The sequence below is a fragment of the Olea europaea genome, chromosome 6, assembly GCF_002742605.1.
Source record: "Olea europaea var. sylvestris chromosome 6, O_europaea_v1, whole genome shotgun sequence".
Taxonomy (NCBI): domain Eukaryota; kingdom Viridiplantae; phylum Streptophyta; class Magnoliopsida; order Lamiales; family Oleaceae; genus Olea; species Olea europaea.
The window spans coordinates 10,844,688-10,865,281 of NC_036242.1; the positions used below are offsets into that span (position 1 = coordinate 10,844,688).

Consider the following 20,594-nt stretch of genomic DNA (forward strand, 5'->3'; position numbering starts at 1 on the left):
TATCAACTTTTATCAAAATCTATTAAAAATCAATTTTTTTTTAATCTAAACCAAACAGGGCCAAGTGACTCCAATATGGGACAAAGATGCCAACATCATTTTTTATAAGAATAGTGTGGTCAGGGACGGACGCAAACAATTTACATTAGGAGGTCACAATCAAATTTATAAAAAAAAAGGACGAAATTTTTTTTTATTACTTTATATGGGTTATAAACTGTTATACTAATTTTTCATTTTGATTATTTTTATGTCTAAAATTTATTTATGTATATAAAAAAATTTTGATCATTTTTAGGATTTTTTTATTATTGTTACTTTTTCCTCTCAATCAATTAATTTTTAAAAAAAATATATATTCTAATAAATTTCCTAATAAAATTTCTGACGTCATTTGAAAAAAAATTAATTGATCGAGAGGAATATGTAAGAATAATAATAATAAAAAAAAAAAAAATACTAAAAGTGATTGAATTTTTTTTATATATAAATTTTTTTTAGATATAAAAATAATCAAGATGAAAAAATAATATAATAATTTATAACCCCTATGAAATAATACAAATCTTATTATGAATTTTTACGTCCAAAAAAATAAAATTTAACGTCATACCACATATAAAATTTCATAATAAAATGATGTAAATTATATTGAGAAATTTTTCGTGCAAAAATAATGCCTATTAATAAAATAATTGTTTTTTTTTTTAAGACGAGTTATACGACTCTTTTTAACATACACGTTTGACGTGCGGTTAACCATTTTCGATATTCATTAACATCATTCGATATGTTTATGATATAGTTCTCGAAATGAATTTCCAAAGGATATAGAAAATTTATGGGTATGACTACCGTATAATTGTCGAAAATTTTTTAAAATTAGCTTGCTATCAAAATTTTCGAAATATTAATTTGAAACTACCTATTTTGATGCGTCCTAATACTTGCTATAATTAACCATTTTGCACAACATTCACGACGTGAAAATACTAGGTTGTAAGGGTCAAGCGACCCTAGGGGACACCCTGGGTCCGGCCCTGAGCGTGGTGATACAATTTCACACAACCATATTCTATCATAGCATGGTCATATATCAAGTAAAACACCAATTGAAGCAAAAATAGCAAACTAAATGCGGCTTGTAATTGCTCTGACCTCCAAGTAGTTTCGAGCGATTAAAGTACATAAAACCTTTGATAATTCTCAGATTCTTCAATGTCAGAGAGAGGATCTTAATTCACTTATTGTAGCAACAAATAATACCCTAATGTTGAAAGGAGAAACGGAAAAGAAAATGCAGGGAAAGGACTTCCAAAACTTGTGTTGCTAATTATTGGAAAAATTCGACTGAAGGCGACTCTTCTCAAACTGAGACTCGTGACAATGTGGATCAAGCCATTCCCTAGGAAAGCTATTTGAACCGTTGAAGGACATTTTTTCACCACCCACAAGCTCTCTCAAGTTATCAACCTTATTCTCCCGCACAGTTCCACAGTATTGCCTATCAGCTTCCTTAAGTTTCTGTTTAAATCTCTGCTTGCGGCTAGAAGAATTCAGCTCTTGCAGCTTCGATTGTGATGGCGGGGCTCCGTGTGGTCCGAGATATATCTTTTCTTCTTTACTAGCCTGCCAAATGGTGATACGTAAACAGGTCAATATACTTCACTAGTCCATTCAAAACCCACATTTTTGTTTCTGATGCTGTTAAATAAAAAACTTAGGCCTTACCTGAACTGTTGACAGTTTAGAATCTTCTACTTTTGGAGAATCAGTTTGATTGAGGTCTTGATCTCCAATGCCCAGGCTCGGAATCACAAATCCATCAGTGTCTAGCAAAATACGGTAGAGAAAATCAGGTCAACACAACGAACTCCAATTTATGCAATTGCCTGGAGATATAAATCAACTGCATAAACAGCATGCACCACAACCTCTGAACAAAAGACAAGATCTTAACCTAGATAAACATCAGCATCATAAACAAGAATAGTTTTCATTTCAACTAAATAAAAGGAAGAATTGGTACACCTGTGTTGGATGTGTAATTACTTTGAAAGGCCGATCAATTTGCACTAAATCAAACTACACACGATTACTTCAGAACTGACTAAAATGACAAATGAGCAACAAAACTCCATGTACATTACCCAGCAGTGGAACAACGTGGCACACAGGCAGACCCGACTCAGAACTTTAGAGATTTTCAAAAACAGTTAAACAAATTTTAAATAGAGCATATGGTTAAATTGAAAATATTAATTGCTAATTCCTTCCACTGATGTAATATTTGACATTTCTTCATGAATTTATATCCAGCACAATAGGACTGAATTAGTAACTAAATAAGGTTTATCATTTGCATAAATAGATTTTAATCCCTACCCCTTCCATGTGGGAGAAACAAGGAACAATTTACTGATTTAATATTTTTGACAATACCTGATTACAAAACTATGTGAATTTATTTATCATATCATACCAGAAGGTTTTAATGATTAGCGTCATCCATAAACGCACCAGCCACCTTTCTAGTACATATAAATGTAAAAGCAAACAAAAATTTTATTTAATATAAAAAACAAAGACTATAATGCACAGCTATGCAAATATCTAATCAACCATATTGGTCTGCTCCTGAAATTTAGGAAGTATTAACACATGCTACTTTAGCTCTGTTAGGTCCAAGTTGTATTGGCTATTTTTGTGTTCAAAATCATAGTTTATTGATTTGTAATTCGGGTCAAAGAGTCGGGGGTTGAGAGTATGTTTTGAAGGAGTCAAAGATGAAACAAGATGACCAAGACGCTCGAAAAACGCTCGTTGACACATAGAGCACTCGAGCCGTCGAGCAACCGCTCGCTGTTCGCTCCACCAGCGTTTGAGAGGTAAAGTTACTTAGCCAAACCCCTAGATTGGGATTTCTACAATTTTACACTTCTATACAACCTTAAACACTCCATATTATATATGCCCAAGCCATAGTTTGTCCCAAACATCTCCAGAAATTGGTTGAACCCTTATTTCGATAAAAAAAAATCCTACAGAGATCAAATACATATTCCATAAATCTCTTGACTTAACCACAAGATCAAAACGCAAAAGATCAAAAGATCAAACACCAAACACCAAATTCTTTATCAATAATCCTTCAGAGTTCTGAAGTTGGGGAGATGCTGATAGAGTTAAAGTTGGAGAAGAATGAGATTTGTTCTTGGTGATCACACGGATTTAACGGTTGAGTGGTTAGAGTCTATTATAATTTAGTTGTGTTTGGACCAAATGTAAATTATTTTTTCTAGTGAATCGTTTTGGCAAGGTTTGCCCAAAGGTTTTTATATTTGTGAAGAGTTCTTTAAGGTGTTATTTTCGTTACTGTTTTGATGTTGATTTTACTTTTATGCTTTGATATATGTCGCTTGATTGAAAATTAGGATTTAATTGAATTAAACTTAATTATATAGAGACAATAATCTATGACAGGTTGCTTATTATTGTTTTGTTATTTTTAATTCTCTATTATACACATATTACTGCTCTAGGCATCAGTTGAGTCTAAACATCGGTTATTTCAAGCTCGTTCCTTTATCATTTACCTAATTAAATGCAAGCTTCAGATAAAACCTGTGATATGATTCAAGTCCCTACCAACGCTTGATCCCTAAAATCACACACTTTTAGACCCAATGAATGAAATAAGAACAAAGCTGAAACTGAATGAACTTTAAAGTAACTTAAAGTATTCAACTAACCATGAGTAACATTTGAAACTCATCGTGTTTGGACTACGATTGGTTTGCTTCAATCATATCTTCCCGTCCCAAATTGCAAGTAGAAAAATATCATATAATTACAATAAAAAAGGCTCAAAATGCCTGAAGTTCTTATTTTTTTATTAGATAAAAAACGCTCAACATTAATTGCAAGTATAAAACATCATATATTAGATATAATTTGTAAATAATTCATCAAATGTGAATCATAATTAGACCTCAAATCCATGCTGGTAAACCTAAAATGAACATGTTACTAATTTAATCGTAGTGAACAAAAACAATCTGACCAAAAATCAGAAAGAGTAACTGAATCAATCCCAAATTGAAACAGCGTTAATCAATTTTGAATTGAAATTAAAAAATAAAAAAAATCTAATATCAGATGACACTCAAATGCAAAAGACTGAAAAGAAAAAAAATACCCCACTCGTCTTCGTCAATTGAAGGAGTGGAATGCACTGGAGAGGAGTCCATGTGATGCTGATGATCATGGATTTGAGTGTGCGGTTGATAATTCGACCGAGTCTCCACCACCGGCACAACTATGAGAATTCTAGGCTTCAACGAGAAAATCAATAAATTGGAACCGAATCTGGGATTTGAGCGGTACGAATAAAGCTACCGATTAAAAAGAAAGCCCTAGAAAGATCTATTCCTTCTACATTCTCAAATGGCGCCTGAACTTTTAACTGCATTTCTTATAGGTACTCAAACATTTAATTTTCCCTCATCCATGCCCGAAAGTCTAAATATGATCTTATCAACACATAATTTAACCAGACATTTCTTAAGAGCCTAAACTTTCAATTTTCTAGGTCCATACTTGAATTTCGACACACACACACACACACACACACACATGTATATCAGCAGCGACGAATCCAGGATCGAAGTCCAGCTAGGGCAGGTTGACTGTTGACTATTGATCATCGATGATCGAACTAGGGAGGATTGACCGTCAACGATCATAATAGTCCGATCATTTAATAAATTTTGGTTATATAATATTAAAAGTTATTCAATATATATGTAAATGAACTAAAACGTCAAAATCGTATATATATGAAAATATATTTCAATACAACCTAAAATAGTAAAAAAAAAAATACGATACAACCTTACTCAGTTACTCTGTAATTGTAAACTTAGACAACAACATTCTACGGAGTCTCATGATTTGAAAACGTTGCAATATTGCCTCATTCTCAAGTTTTTAAAAAATTGCTTTCTCCACGTAAACCACCAAATTATTATTCAACCAGTCATTTTCCATTTTGTTGCGCAAATCACTCTTGATTATATTCATAGCAGAAATTACCCTTTTAACACTTGCAGTTGCCACAGGTAATATTAATGCCACGATAAGCAACCTATAAACCAATGGAAAATAACAGGAACTTCTAGTTTCAACCAACTTCTAAACTATACAAGATATGCTATTGAGATTAAAGAAATCTTCGTCCATTCTCACAAACAAAGGAAACTTATCAAGCTGAGGTCTAAGTAATAAAAATCTCTTCACTATTGAAGTCTAAAGGATAGAACTGAGCAAGACGTAGCAATTTATCCTTAACAAAAGTTGCAAATGAATTTCTTGGACTTAAAAATGAAATGCAATTAAAGACTTCAGTAGTTGTTTCTGGAAAGCCCGAGAAATAAAATAAAATTAGGCAATTATGTTGTGATGATTTAGCACCACGAGCCTATCTCATTCAAGAAACGAGTTGTGGAAGCTCAAACCATTTAAGATTTTGAAAGCCCAAGCCATAAATTAATTAAAAGCCCAACAATTTAAGAGATTAAGTTTAAGTAAATTTGATTACAAAGATTTAATGAATAACTGGGTTGCCACGATGGTCATCTACATGGTATTTCATATAGGCAATCCAGGTTTGAATTACCATGTAAATGTTTTTATAAAAAAATTTTATGAATTTTTTTAGGCTTAAAAACTCTTTAAATTCTTAGTTAAAGATCCAATTTAACAAACTTTGTGATAATACAACTCCCCTCATTTAGTTTTTCATTAAAAATAAAGGTTACAAGAAGTGGAATGTCACTTTTTCACTACATCCTTTCTTAAATTCGAATTTCATCTTATTTTCTCTCAAAAAAATATATTTTACGTCAATTTAAGCTAAGGGAATAATAAGGGTGAGAAGAAAAAAGGCTTTCTACACATTTGTTCTTTGATATCTAAGAAAATTCAAGGGAGGTAGAGGTGCAAGTATTATGTCGTTTTCAAATTTGATTTTTCGTTAAAAGTTGAATGAAATGGTACCTTCGGGTACGGTGCTTCGGCACTACTATAGTTTGAATGATCATTCTCCGGCTCTACGTGTTATGATAATGCTATAGATATCGAATTTTGCCAGAAATCCATCTACGTGCCATAGTATGAATCCATGGTTCGAATTTTCTAATTTAATTACGAAATGCACAAATGATATCTATTGAATTGCAAACTCATGGGTTAAATCCCTTCTTACAGTTGATTTTGTTCTTTTGTTGAGGGGGCGGATGATGGTGGTTGAAGATACAATTTCACATGGAAAAGTTGGCGAATTAACAACTTTAAATTGATTATGAAATATTTGCGTTTCTTATTAATTATTTTTCTATGGACGTCGTATATGAAACTATTTCTACGAACATTTTGTTAAGAATATATTATGTTTAAAAATATATATATGTGATCTAGAATTTACTTACAAAACACCGTCTACAAAAAAAATGTCAACTAGTTAATGTTACTGTTTTCTTAGAAATTTAAGTTTCTGCTCAGATTTTAAAAATTCATAACTAATTTGTTACTTCAAATTTTTGAAAGGTAATGGTGTTTGATAGCCTTATAAGTTAGTTACTGAATAAACTTAGAATCATGTCAATTCGATGTCGGTAAAATTTTGTATGTCACTTTAAGTAAACATAGTGTTGCTGTTTTCTGAAAATTATAGTTTCTGCCATTGAACTTAAAATTTTGTAACTCAATTGTTATTTGAGATTTTTGGACAAAACCAGTGGGATTTAATAGCCTCATGGATTAGCTACTGAATAAACTTAAAATAATGTCAATCCAATATCTATGGAATTTTATATGCCACCTTAAGTATACTGCGCTGGGTTACTTCCCAAATCGAGTCACTGCGAGATTTTGAAAAATATTTTAACATCTCATATGTCGTCGACGAAAGCTGAATTTTGGATATGTTATATTATGAGAAGTTCCCTAATTTCTCTTAAAGTTTCGTGAAATTTCGACCTAGATTACTATGTAAACGAGTTTACTTTAAAACTTACTGCGCAAAAATGGGAAGTCAAACAACAACATTTATTTTTAAATTCTTGCCTAGAATTTCACGTAACAAAAATGTATTTATGCAAGGATGTCACCTAAAGACATTAGAAACTAGTTTCTTTTGTATTGAGTTATGTTGTCATTTATTGTTCTTTTAAAAAAAATTCTTAAATTAAATTTTTATAATTTTATCTAAAAGTTTAGCTATTTTTTTTAAGTTTACGGCTAAAAGTACAATTAATCTAGCGACGTTCGGGTCCTTGCGGGTTGGGGCGTTACAGCGTGGTATCAAAGCATGAGCTTAGTCGATTCTTTAGACTTACGTATTTTTTTATAAAAAAAATAATAATTAAAAGATGAGAAAGTGAAACATTTAAGGCATTCCATGGTATCTTGCATCCATCAATTGACCTCATCCGACAAACCCAAGGTATGGAATAAAATATTATGTTCCACTTTATTTTTCGAGCATGATTTATAAATCATTTAAGTTTGAATCTATGAAAATGCTAATGATATTTAGGATAAAATATGTTATGTAAATTGTATTTTGTTTATATATACATGAAGAAATGATGATTAGCTATTTTATTGAAACCCCAAAAGCATAATGTATAAGTTGATATCACTAACAGAGATAATACATAATTGGACACTTATGTGATAGGCATGGTTAGAATTTATCAGACCGATAGAAAGGCCACGGCATGTAGAGCAGCGTTAAACCGTAGGTCTATCATTCAATCCTATGAGAACTACGTGACTAACCCATCTCGTCCGCTTGTTGAACACATACATGACATTTACGAGAGATGTATGGCGACGGTAGATGCAGGATTGGAGATCACGCATATCGGGACTGTAAATAAACTCATACACTCACTTCTACCTCAATGGGAAAATATGGGAGTCATGGTTAGGGATGAGATGCTAGAAAGTAACCCTCCAGAGCACCCAAATGCAATTGAATTCGATATCTATTGTCAAATACTTCTAGACAGGTGGAGTGAGAGCTTAGAACTTCAATTGGAGATAGTAATTGAGCCTAAGCCTGAGCACGAGCCCGAGCTAAAACCTCAGTTTGAATTGGACCCAGAGGAAAATCCCGAATGGGAGTATGATAATGACTTTGGGTTGGAATTAGAGAATGAACATGAGCATGAGCCACATGTTGAGATGGACCTAGAGTCGGGGCCTGAGGTAGAAAACTCCTCCGAAGATGAAGCTCCACCAAAGAAGATTCGTAAGATTCATAGGGATTAGAAATTAGATTCATTTTCCTTGTGTTATCTTTTCCTTAATGTTATGGAAGTAAAGGTCGTCGAACTATTGTATATCCTGATTTCAAGGAGTACTTTTAATAATACAAAAAGAAAAAAATCAATTCTTGTTCGAGATCTTGGCAGGCTGAATCAGAACCCAGCTCCACCTACACCGCCAGCTCCTATTACTCTCCCGACTTATGCTTCGGTGGTTGAGTTATTTCGAAGACATAAGCCCCCTACCTTCGATGGAGGATCTGGTCTACTAGTAGTTGAGGAATGACTTCGCAAGCTAGAATAAATTTTTCGACTCATAGATTGCACCGACGCCCAAAAGGTTCAGTGTGCGGAGTTTATGTTTATTGGTGATGCAAGTTACTGGTGGGATTCAATGTCTCGGACTAGAACCCCAGAGCAGCAATTGGCGTTAACATGGGAACAATTTAAAGAGGAAGTAATGGACAAGTATTTTCCTCAGTCTCTAAGAGATTTCAAGGAAAGCGAATTCCTTCAGCTCAAACAGGGTAATATAGCAATATGTCCTTGACTGATTACGAACGAAAGTTCGATCAACTCTCAACATATGCTCCACACCTGGTTGACATAGAAATTAAGAAGACTACAAGGTTCGAGCAAGGGTTAAACCCAGACCTAAGCATGATCCTTATGTCACATCGTTTCACATCATATCGTGAGATGTTGGAACAAGCTCACGCTATTTGGTATCAGAAGGCTAATATAGAGCAACACCGTCAATTGTACAACCAGCAAGATAGAGGGCATATTGGAAAGAGGAAGTGGAATGGTCAAGACAAAGGAAAGGGTAAATGGCAAAATAAGAAGGCTAACAACGGATCTAGTGCCAGCAAGGCCATAGTAGCTACAGTTGTGCCTTGCCTGAAGTGTGGTAAACCTCATTGTGGTGAATGCTTGTATGGAAAGAATGCCTATTTCGGTGCTGTAAGTTAGGACATATTTCTAAGGATTGTCCTATGTTCACTTAAAAGAAGGATGATAACAATGATCAGAACAAAAAGGGAAAATCACAAGTTTTTACACTGACTCAAAAGGATGCAGAGGAAAACTAAAACTTAATAACAGGTATTTTACTGATATTCAATACACATGCTTATGTACTGTTTGATTTGGAAGCTACTCACTCTTTTGTATCAACATCTTTCATTGCTAAATCTAGTATTATTTGTGAGAAGTTAGGAAGTACACTAAAAGTTAGCGTCCCCTTAGGTAGAACATTAAATACAGATTAGTTAGCTAGGTCGATAAATTTTGAAATCGAAGGAAAAATATTAGACGCTAATTTGTATCTGATAGAGATGAAAGACTTCAATGTGATTTTAGGTATGGATTGGTTGAGATGTAATTATGCAACCATTCGTTGTAGAGAGAGTGAAGTGTCTTTTCAGAAATCAGGAGAAGAGCAATTCTCTTTCCTCGGAATAAATACCAAACCCCATCTCCAACTAGTATTGGCCTTGCAAGCTGAGAAAATGATGAGAAAAGAAACGTACCAAGGATTTCTAGTTAACATCTCAGTAGAAAAACAAACGAGAATAAAAATTGAGGATGTACCAATGGTACGAGAGTTTAACCGTGTTTCCAAAAGAACTACCTGGTACTCTACCAGATAGACAGGTGGAGTTCACAATAGATCTATTTCCCGAAGCGACACCAATATCTAAAACTCCATACAGAATGGCTCCAAAGGAGCTTCCGGAGTTACAATTTCAATTACAAGAATTATTGGATTGTGGCTTTATTCGACCAAGTGTGTCTCCTTAGGGCGCACCAGTATTGTTCGTAAAGAAGAAAGATGGAAGTATGAGGATGTGTATTGACTATCGGGAGTTGAACCGTTTGACCATCAAGAATAAATATCCTCTCCTGAGAAACGAGGATTTATTTGACCAATTGAAGGGGCTAAGGTATTTTCCAAGATTGACTTATGATCTGGATACCACCAGTTGAAGGTTAAGGTAAGTGATATACCCACGACAACTTTTCGAACTCCTTAAGGACATTACGAGTTCATAGTTATGCCGTTTGAGTTGACAAATGCTCCGGCAGTGTTCATGGATTTAATGAATTGTGTATTTCATCAGTATTTGGATCAATTTATCATAGTCTTCATTGATGACATCTTAATATACTCCAAGAATAAAGATCAACATGAAGAGTATCTTAGAATGACGTTAAAAACACTGCGTAAGGAAAGGTTATATGCCAAATTTAAAAAGTGTGAATTTTAGCTTGAACAAGTTGGATTCCTCGGTCACGTAGTTACTGCCCAAGGAATTGAGGTGGATTCAGTAAAAGTGGAAGCAGTAACCAATTGGAATACACCAACTAACGTGGGTAAAGTTCGAAGTTTTCTGGGATTGGCTGGGGTACTTTCGAAGATTTATAGAAGGATTCTCCAAAATAGTTGGACTATTGACACAATTGACATGGAAAGGAGTAAAGTTTCAATGGACAGATAAGTGTGCGCAGAGCTTTCAGGAGCTAAAACGACGATTGATTTCAGCACCCGTGTTAGCTATACCCGAAAGTTCGGAAGGATTTGTTATATATAGTGATGCATCCAAACAAGGTTTAGGATGTGTACTGATGCAGCAAGGAAAAGTGATTGCCTATGCATCAAGGCAATTGAAGCAACATGAACTGAACTACCTGACGCATGATCTAGAACTTGCTGCAGTAGTGCATGCTTTAAAGATATGGTGCCATTACTTATTTGGAGGGAAGTGCGACATTTACACGGATCATAAAAGTCTCAAATATTTCTTCACAGAGAAGAAATTCAATTTAAGACAGAGACGATGGTTGGAACTTGTAAATGATTATGATTGTACTATCTATTAATATCCTGGTAAGGCTAATGTTGTTGCCGATGCGCTAAATAGAAAGTCAGTGGGACGATTGGCTTCATTACCTACTACTCAGTTGGAGTTGATCAAGGACTTGGTGAATTTACAAATCGAAATGGTTGCCACACCAGAGCAAGTCACCACCCGTTTAGCAACTTTGTGGTTTGACCTACTCTTAGAGATCGGATCATTGAGGCAAAAGGTAAGGACCCATTCTTGCAAAAGATCAAGAACGAGATTGGTACTAATAAGAGAAAGGACTTTAGAATAGCTTCAGATAGGGTTATGATGTTTAAAAGAAGGATTTGTGTACCTAAGGATGAAGTTTTAAGGAAGGAGATATTGGAGGAGGCTCATATTACTCCATATACTGCACATCCTGGTGGTACGAAAATGTATCGGTACCTTCGAGATACATTTTGGTGGAGGAATATGAAAAGAAGTATAGGTCTATTTGTGGCAAAATGCATTGTGTGTCAACAAGTTAAAGTAGAACATTAAAGACCGGCAGGGTTGTTAAATCTATTGGACATACCAAAATGGAAGTGGGAGAATATGCAATGGACTTTGTGGTAGGATTTCCGAGATCAGCAGGAGGGCACAATGCTATATGGGTAATAGTGGGCCGTCTAACGAAGTTCGCTCATTTTCTTTCGGTGAAAATGACATTCAGTCTAGATCAGTTGGCACGGTTGTACATTAAAGAGGTCGTAAGATTGCATGGTACCCCCGTATCCATTGTGTCTGACAGAGATCCGAGATTTACATCTAAGTTTTGGAAGAGCTTGCAAGTGGCTATGGGAACAAAATTGAATTTTAGTACAACATATCACCCTCAATCCGATGGTCAATTTGAAAGAACCATTCAGACTTTGGAAGATATGTTAAGAGCCTGTGTTTTGGATCTAGGAGGCAATTGGGAATCGTATTTACCTTTGGTAGAATTTGCATATAATAACAATTTCCAACCAACTATTGAAATGGCACCGTATGAAGCTCTCTATGGTAGAAGATGTAGATCACCTTTTCATTGTGATGAAGTCGGAGAAAAGAGAGTTTTGGGACCAAAGATCATTGAAAGGACAGTCGAAGCTATTGATAAGATCCGCACTAGGATAAAGGTAGCGCAAGACAGACAAAAGAGCTATGCAGATATCAGATGAAAAGACTAGGAGTTTCAAGTTGGAGATAAAGTCATTTTAAAAGTGGCACCAATAAAGGGTGTACTTAGGTTCGGCAAGAAAGGCAAGCTATGACATCGTTATATCGGACCTTTTAAAATACTTGATAGGGTCGAAAATGTAGCTTATCGATTAGCTTTGCCGTCTGAACTATCAGCAGTTCACAACGTATTTCACATATCGATGATCAAGAAGTATATGCATGATCCTGATCACGTGGTCAATTATCAATCCCTAGATGTACGTAAAGATTTATCTTATGAGGAATTACCGATTAGAATACTGGATCGAAGGGTACATAAATTACGGAATAAGGAGATTCAACTGGTCAAGGTGCAATGAAATAATCATGGAGTTGAAGAAGCTACTTGGGAAGAGAAAGAAGAAGTTAAAGACAAATATCCGACACTCTTTGCCAATCCATAAGGTAAATTCGAGGACGAAATTTTGTTTAAGGTGTAAGGGATGTAGAAGCCCCAGAAATAAAATGTAATTAGGCTATTATGTTGTGATGACCTAGCACCACGAGCCTATCTCATTCAAGAAACGAGTTGTGGAAGCTCAAACCATTTAAGATTTTGAAAGCCCAAGCCGTAAATTAATTAAAAGTCCAACAATTTAAGAGATTAAGTTTAAGTAAATTTGATTGCAAAGATTTAATGAATAACTTGGTTGTCACAATGGTCATCTACATGGTATTTCATATAGGCAATCCAGGTTCGAATTATCATGTAGATGTTTTTATAAAACTTTTTTATGAATTTGTTTAGGCTTAAAAACTCTTCAAATTCTTAGTTAAAGATCCAATTTCACAAACTTTATGATAATACAAATCTCCCCATTTAGTTTTTCATTAAAAAGAAAGGTTACAAGAAGTGGAATGTCACTTTTTCACTACATCCTTCCTTAAATCCGAATTTCATCTTATTTTCTCTCAAAAAAATATATTTTATGTCAATTTAAGCTAATAAAATAACAAGGGTGAGAAGAAGAAGGGCTTTCTAAACATTTGTTCTTTGATATCCAAGAAAATTTAAGGTAGGTAGAGGTGCAAGTGTTATTTCATTTTCAAATTTGATTTTTTGTTAAAAGTTGAATGAAATGGTACCTCCGGGTATGGTGTTTCGGCACTATTAGAGTTTGAATGATCATTTTTCAGCTCTACGTGTTATGATAATGCTATAGATATCGAATTTTGCCGAAAATCCATCTACGTGCGACAGTATGAATCTATGATTCGAATTTTCTAATTTGATTACGAAATGTACCGATGATATCTATTGAGTTGCAAACTTATGGGTTATATCCCTTCTTATAGGTTGATTTTGTTCTTTTGTTGGGGGCTCGGATGATGGTGGTTGAAGATGCAATTTGACATGGAAAAGCCAGTGAATTAACAACTTTAAATTGATTATGAAATATTTGTGTTTCCTATTAATTACTTTTCTATGGACATCTTCTATGAAACTATTTCTATGAACATTTTTTTTATGATTATGTTATGTTTAAAAATATATATATGTGATCTAGAATTTACTTACGAAACACCGTCTACAAAAAAATGTTAACTAGTTAATGTTACTGTTTTCTTAGAAATCTCAGTTTCTGCTCAGATTTTAAAAATTCATAACTAATTTGTTACTTCAAATTTTTGAACAACGGTAATGGTGTTTGATAGCCTCATAAGTTGGCTACTGAATAAATTTAGAATCATGTCAATCCGATGTCGGTCAAATTTTGTATGTCACTTTAAGTAAACATAGTGTTGATGTTTTCTGAAAATTCCAGTTTCTGCCATTGAACTTAAAAATTCGTGAGTCAATCGTTACTTGGGATTTTTGGACAAAACCAGTGAGATTTAATAGTTTCATGGATTAGCTACTGAATAAACTCAAAATCATGTCAATCCAATATCTACGGAATTTTATATGCCACCTTAAGTATGCTGCGCTGGGTTACTTCCCAAATCGAGTCACTGCGAAGTTTTGAAAAATATTTTAACATCTCATATGTCGTCGACGAAAGCTGAATTTTGGATATGTTATATTATGAGAAGTTCCCTACTTTTTCTTAAAGTTTCGTGAAATTTCGACCTAAATTACTATGTAAACGAGTTTACTTTAAAACTTACTGTGCAAAAATGGGAAGTCAAACAACAACATTTATTTTTAAATTCTTGCCTAGAATTTCACGTAACAAAAATGTATTTATGCATGGATGTCACCTAAAGACATTAGGAATTAGTTTGTTTTGTATTGAGTTATGTTGTCATTTATTGTTCTTTTAAAAAAAATATTCTTAAATTAAATTTTTATAATTTCCTCTAAATGTTTAGCTATATTTTTAAATTTACGACTAAAAGTACAATTAATCTAGTGACGTTCCGGTCCTTGCAAGTCGAAACATTACAATCATCATTCAACTCTTGCAAGATTTAGTCTATTGCATGACAGTACAAATCAACATAAAAGCGATGAAAATAAGTCACCTGTTGAGCTACATGCCTAGGTCAACCTTTCACTACCACAATATCCTCCATATTGGGCACTAAAATATGTCTATCAACACAAAACTCAATCACCCTACTCAATAAAGTATCCCAACCATTTGCTCTCAGGTTTTGCAATACACACTTATACAAATTCAATAACCTCATATCATTCTGAATATCCTCATCCTTTTTCTGTAAGGCTTGTGAAAGGTCATCTATAATTGCAAGAATTTCAAACATAAAGTGGAGACTGAACACAAACTCAAAATCTTGCATAGCGTTCATCTGTCTTACGATCGAAGATTTTTTATTTGAATGTACGCCATCTTCTGACATATTTTCAAGAACATCTATGATAGCATTAAGCATATTAATAAAACGAGTAATTGTCAGTAGATGTGAGCCCCACCTAGTATCACCTTGGCGTGCCAAACTCATTTATTGAAACTGACCACTTCCACCTGTAAGTTCTCCAATATTTAGCTTCTTTAGAATACTAGCTTGATAACTTGTTCGAAGAGTATCTACACGCTTACATAATGCACCAACCAAATTCACAATAATAGCAAATATGTCGAACAAATCACCAAGCATACAATTCCTACGTGCCATAGATACAATTGCCAACTGAAGCTGGTGAGCAAAGCAATGAACATATATAGAATGTGGGTTCTCTCTTAGAATTAAAGCTTTCAACCCATTGAACTCACCTGACATATTACTTGCTCCATCATAGCCTTGACCTCTCAGGGTAAATATGCTCAACCCATGTGTAGAAGACATTGCATCAATGACATCCTTCAGTGATTGGGCACAAGTATTAGTGACATGGGACATGCCCAAAAAATGCTCCATCACTTGCTTACTTTTATCAACAAACCTCAAAACAACTGCCATTTGTTCTTTCATAGAATTATCACGAGCCTCATCAATCAAAATTGAAAACAAAGAATCACCTATCTCATTGATAATAGCCCTTGTTGTCTCTACGACACAACAATTAACCAAATCCTTTTAGATGGTTGGTGAAGTCATTTGGTCATTTTCAGGAGCATTACTAAATAATACTTCTTTAATTTCTTTACAACGAGCTGCATACCAGTTCAGTAACTCAATTAGATATTCTCTATTAAGAGACTCTTTCAATTCATTATGACCACGAAATGAAAATCCTTGCATCAAGAGGAGTCTAGTACAATCAAGCACCGCAGTCAACCTGGTCCTATAACTTTGTTGTTGACTACTACTTTGGCTAGAAATAACATATGAGATACTTTGTTTTTGATTCATCAAGTTGGTACACTTTGTAAAAGCTTGATTATGAGCATTATCAAAGAAACCGACATGATCTTTCAATGTATTTTTTTGCTTCCAATCCCTGAAGCTGGTTTTAGTAAATATATGGCCATCCCCTTGACCTCCTCTATCGGGTTTGAACAAGTAGCAATGCAAACAGTACGTCGCATCCTTTTCTATATTGTATTCCAACCAATGAAATTCGGAGAACCATTCTTTCCAAAAACATCTATTATCATTCTCCATCTGTCTTCTTAGAAAATCATGTCCATATGATCGACAAGGACCCTTCTCCAAGTATACCATCCTAACATCATCTCTGCTATTAGGATCATATGACTCGATAGGGGGCGTATCCCTGGATCAAATTCAAGATCATCCACATTAAATTGAGCCCGGGACTTCTTTGTGTTATTCATAACTCTTGTGCTCGATTAGAATCAATGGTGGACTAGATGCACAACTAGAAGTCGAAGAATTGGGTATGGACTTTCGTTTTGGTTGAAAAAATCGTTCCATAATCTACAAAATGTCCCTATTTATTTTTCAATTACAATTGTGTTGTAAAATTTTGTTTCGCAAGTGTACGACCCGTAACAAGTAATAGTGGACCTAAGAGTCTGGTTATCGATCTCACAAGGACTATTTTCTAGCACTTAATTTAATCTTTCTTTAACTACTATTTAACGAATATAAATCAAAGGTTATAAAATCTGGGCTTTAATCTAAATTCTAGAAAATAAATGAATGTTCACACGATTTGTTGGAGAATCAAATAATGAATGGATTTTAGGGTATAATAACTTCACCAATTGATCACCTTTACATCTCAAATTAAAACTCAATTCTAATGTAGCGCTCGGTTGAATTCTCCTATTGTATTCAATTTACCCCTTTCGAGTTCTCATTGAGCCTATTTAACTAATTAAATTTCATATCTCTATGCAAATTCAACTTAGTTAAACGAGTTTTATGTTTTAGGAATTCAATTATGACCGCAATAAATGGTATATGTATCTCTACTCGTGATACCAATGTATTGGATTTTACTACATGATCTAAATCCTAAACTCATATCTCTATTTGTAAATAATTCACAAAAATCATCAAATTATTGATCGGATAATTTAATGCATTCAACTCATAGCAAAATCAACACATGGAAGAATTAAAAACTGAAAGTCTTAATAAGAAAATGTAAAAGATCCCAACTGGTTACATTATTCCCCCTAACAATAAATTTAGCTACTCATAATACAAGAAGAAAAGAAGGAATTTGTCTTAGAATACAACACTGAGTTTGAAATAAGGATGAAGAAGAAAAAGTGGAATTCTTGCACCAAGATCTACTTCCTCTTCCAATGAATGCTTCCAATCTTCAATTCTTAGTGTTAATCTTCTTGAATTTTTCCTTTGAATCTCCCTTGTTGTTTTCTCTCCAATGTGTCAAGAACCGTTCAAAAGTATGAGGAAGATATATTTATAGGTGCCCCTCCGTTTTATGTAGAAGTAAGGTTTTTATGGATTTAAAAATGGCCCAAAAAAATGTGCCCTAGATCATCAATCACAGCGCCTGGGCGCTATGTCTTCAGCGCCTAGGCGCTATGGTTGTAGCGCCTAGGCACTATGGTGGCGTCTGGGCGCTATGGTTTCGGCGCTGTCTCTTGGGTCCAAATTTCATTTTTTTTTCAGCTTCATAGCGCCTAGGCGCTATGAGTGCAGCGCCTAAGAGCCGTCTTTCTGCCCCAATTCCGTGTTTTTGGTCTCTTCATCCACTTTAATACTTCTTTCAGATCGCTTCTCCTTATCTTCAAAACAACACTAACAAACACATCAAAAATGTTCTATACTCATAAAATCTAGCATTTAATCAAATTAAAATTGTGCGAAAATCATGAGTGAAACAAACTCATCAAATACCCCCTAACTTAACCATTTGCTAGTCCTCGAGCAAACACTAAAACCCATAAAAATAATTAATGGACACACAAGCACAACCAAGACAAACCAAATCACTTAAAATAAATTTCGCTAGATAACTTGCCTTCATGTCTTAGAATTAAAAACATAACTTCGATTCCATGAACCACTTCAAAGCTATAATGCAAAAGTTAAATTCTCACTTATTCAATGCAAAATGGGTGTGTGTGTGTGGAGAGTCAAGTGCAACGCTGTACAATAATAAGTTGACCCAATTTCCGACCTTAGAAGTCAAATTTTTCCTTACTTTGCTCGTGGGATTCACACACCCCCAAAATTATTTTCTTTTCTCTTTCCAAGGGTGTAACCTAAGGTTAAATTTTCAATACTAATTTCTTACACCACTTAAGTTTGGTTAGATTTTATTGATTGCAGTTCCACATGTCAACAAATGAGGATTCTCCTCATTTTTGACTGCTTCAACCTCTAGGAATCAACAAAGTTACTAACCCCTTATCAAAGGTCTAATCCTCTAAAACAAGTGTTCGGGGCTTAATCAAGGCATCTGATATCTATTTTTTCTCTTTATTTTTTTCATATATATATTTATTCTTCAATCACTCTTTGGGCGGATGTCTCTCCCTTAAACTTTCTAAATGACCCCTGTAGCGAGTTTTAGGTCGTTGACTCTCAAATCAGATGACTTTAGGGCATTAGGTTTTAAACCCTTACAGGCTTAATCACTCGGGTCATAAAGGCTACGAAGAGATGATTCACAATGAGATTATTAAAGTTGTCCTCATTGGGATCTTTTTTTTATGCGGTGATTAGTGCAATGCCCCTACAACAGTCCACACAATGCCCCTACAACAGTCGACCTTTAACTTAAGGTTTTCACCCAATTTTCATCCCATTAGTCTCAGACAGTCCACACAAAAATTAACACACACGAAATCCACATTTATCTCCAAGTTTCCCTACAACAGTGCAATCATCCAAACGTCCAAAGTTTGGTTTAACGGTATTGTGATGTTTAATGGTTGTTTGGGTTTAGCATCTAAATTCTCTATTTCAACCTATAAACGTGAATCAACATACTCATGCACAACACTACAATCAACTCACGTGCAAAAAATAATTTTCGTTTCACAAGAATAAGCAAAAATCTAACTCAAACACATAACTCATCCACAATTCATAAATCAACGCATGTTTTCAATTACAAATATCAATACCGGCAAGGTTATCTAACACACACAAGCATACGAAAACACAAAACGAATTTTTTTTGAATAAAAACACAAACACATAAAACAGGCAAATCACACATAAGCATTCGAGAAACTCAACAACGTAAGGAAATTTATTCACACCCCCCAAACTTAACTGAAGCATTGTCCCCAATGTGAAATAGAAACAAAATGGGGAGGGGACTTACCTGATGGACGACGACTAATCGTCGTCCTCGACATCGTCATCCTGGGTATTCGGAATAGGATTGACAGCGTGATCAGGTAGGAGAGGCGGCTGAGGAAATGTTCGATCGGAGTAAATCGAAGCCAATACAGCATTGAACTCATGTTGATAATGGAATTGCTCGCATAATGTATTTTACATCAAATTCATTTGCAATTGCATGTCATGAAGCTGAGCGGCAAGGGTAGAAGTGGGATCATTAGTTGGTGTCGATCGGCGTGAACGGGGCGACTGGTCGCTCCGAGGAGAGGGTGGAGCACTGGTGGATTCAGAGCGACGTAAGAACTTCCAAGTATGTGCTCGTGTGATAGCCGGTTTGGGGTGTACAACCTTCTCAGTCGGGTATGTGACAACACCACCCTCTAAGCAAAGCTCATAAATCAATGATGGGTGCCCTAGACCACCTGTCGTTGATCCTCTCAAAGTGTGTAAGATGTTGTTGTGAATAACTTTACCAACATCAATTGATAGACGGCATTGAATGGCATAATTGAGGGTAGCCCATTCTTTTGTTATTTCACTTAAGTTGCTACTGGGAATAATTTTGCCAGAAATAAAGTGATGCCAAGCCTTACAACCCGAAGTCATACCAGAAGCAGGGAAGTTAATTACATCAGTCTCCGAATGTTTCCATGTAGTACTAGTTGTGGTCAAGACTTGAATAACCTCATCAGGATCAACACCCTCATCACAAAGTCTAGAGTACTCGTCATTTTCAATATCTTGCAAACGATAAAACCTGTTGATGGAGGTCCTATCAAACAGTATCCATTTACCCCGCACAAACACTCGAAAATCTTGATGCTCCTTCGCATTGGCGTAGAACTCCCTAACAACCAGAATTAGCGCCGGTCGTGGTTGCCGAGCAAACACTTCCCAATTCCGCCGACCTATCTGCTCTGTCATATAATTGTCAAAACCATGTTCAAGGATACATGTCTTGTGTACCACCAAGCTATTATAACGTTCAGCGGCCTCGGCACTAATGAATTTGCTCCTGTCAAATGAG

General features: G+C 34.9%; 2 protein-coding genes across 2 annotated transcripts; both read right to left on the minus strand.

Annotated features, from left to right (window-relative positions):
- Positions 1-1,112: 1,112 nt before the first annotated feature.
- On the minus strand, positions 1,113-4,416 carry LOC111395832. Its single transcript, XM_023022013.1, has 3 exons — positions 4,199-4,416; positions 1,732-1,832; positions 1,113-1,629 (listed from the first exon to the last, which is right to left on the minus strand). Exons 1-3 carry the CDS (start codon positions 4,248-4,250, stop codon positions 1,330-1,332), a joined length of 453 nt encoding a protein of 150 aa, XP_022877781.1. The 5' UTR covers positions 4,251-4,416; the 3' UTR covers positions 1,113-1,329.
- Positions 4,417-14,911: 10,495 nt separating this feature from the next.
- LOC111395148 (zinc finger MYM-type protein 1-like) lies at positions 14,912-15,790 on the minus strand. The gene is made up of 2 exons (XM_023021156.1): positions 15,346-15,790; positions 14,912-15,243 (listed from the first exon to the last, which is right to left on the minus strand). Exons 1-2 carry the CDS (start codon positions 15,788-15,790, stop codon positions 14,912-14,914), a joined length of 777 nt encoding a protein of 258 aa, XP_022876924.1.
- Positions 15,791-20,594: the final 4,804 nt, after the last annotated feature.

Bases quoted from the DNA above. Each gene is read 5' to 3' on its own strand.
- LOC111395148 (XM_023021156.1), bottom strand. From the start codon at position 15,790: ATGGCAGTTGTTTTGAGGTTTGTTGATAAAAGTAAGCAAGTGATGGAG. The intron at 15,244-15,345 runs GTCAGTTTCAAT...ATGCTATCATAG, and splicing joins AGAACTTACAGGTGGAAGTG to ATGTTCTTGAAAATATGTCA.
- LOC111395832 (XM_023022013.1), bottom strand. From the start codon at position 4,250: ATGGACTCCTCTCCAGTGCATTCCACTCCTTCAATTGACGAAGACGAG. The intron at 1,833-4,198 runs GTATTTTTTTTC...GTATTTTGCTAG, and splicing joins AATTGACGAAGACGAGTGGG to ACACTGATGGATTTGTGATT. The intron at 1,630-1,731 runs GTAAGGCCTAAG...ACCATTTGGCAG, and splicing joins CTAAACTGTCAACAGTTCAG to GCTAGTAAAGAAGAAAAGAT.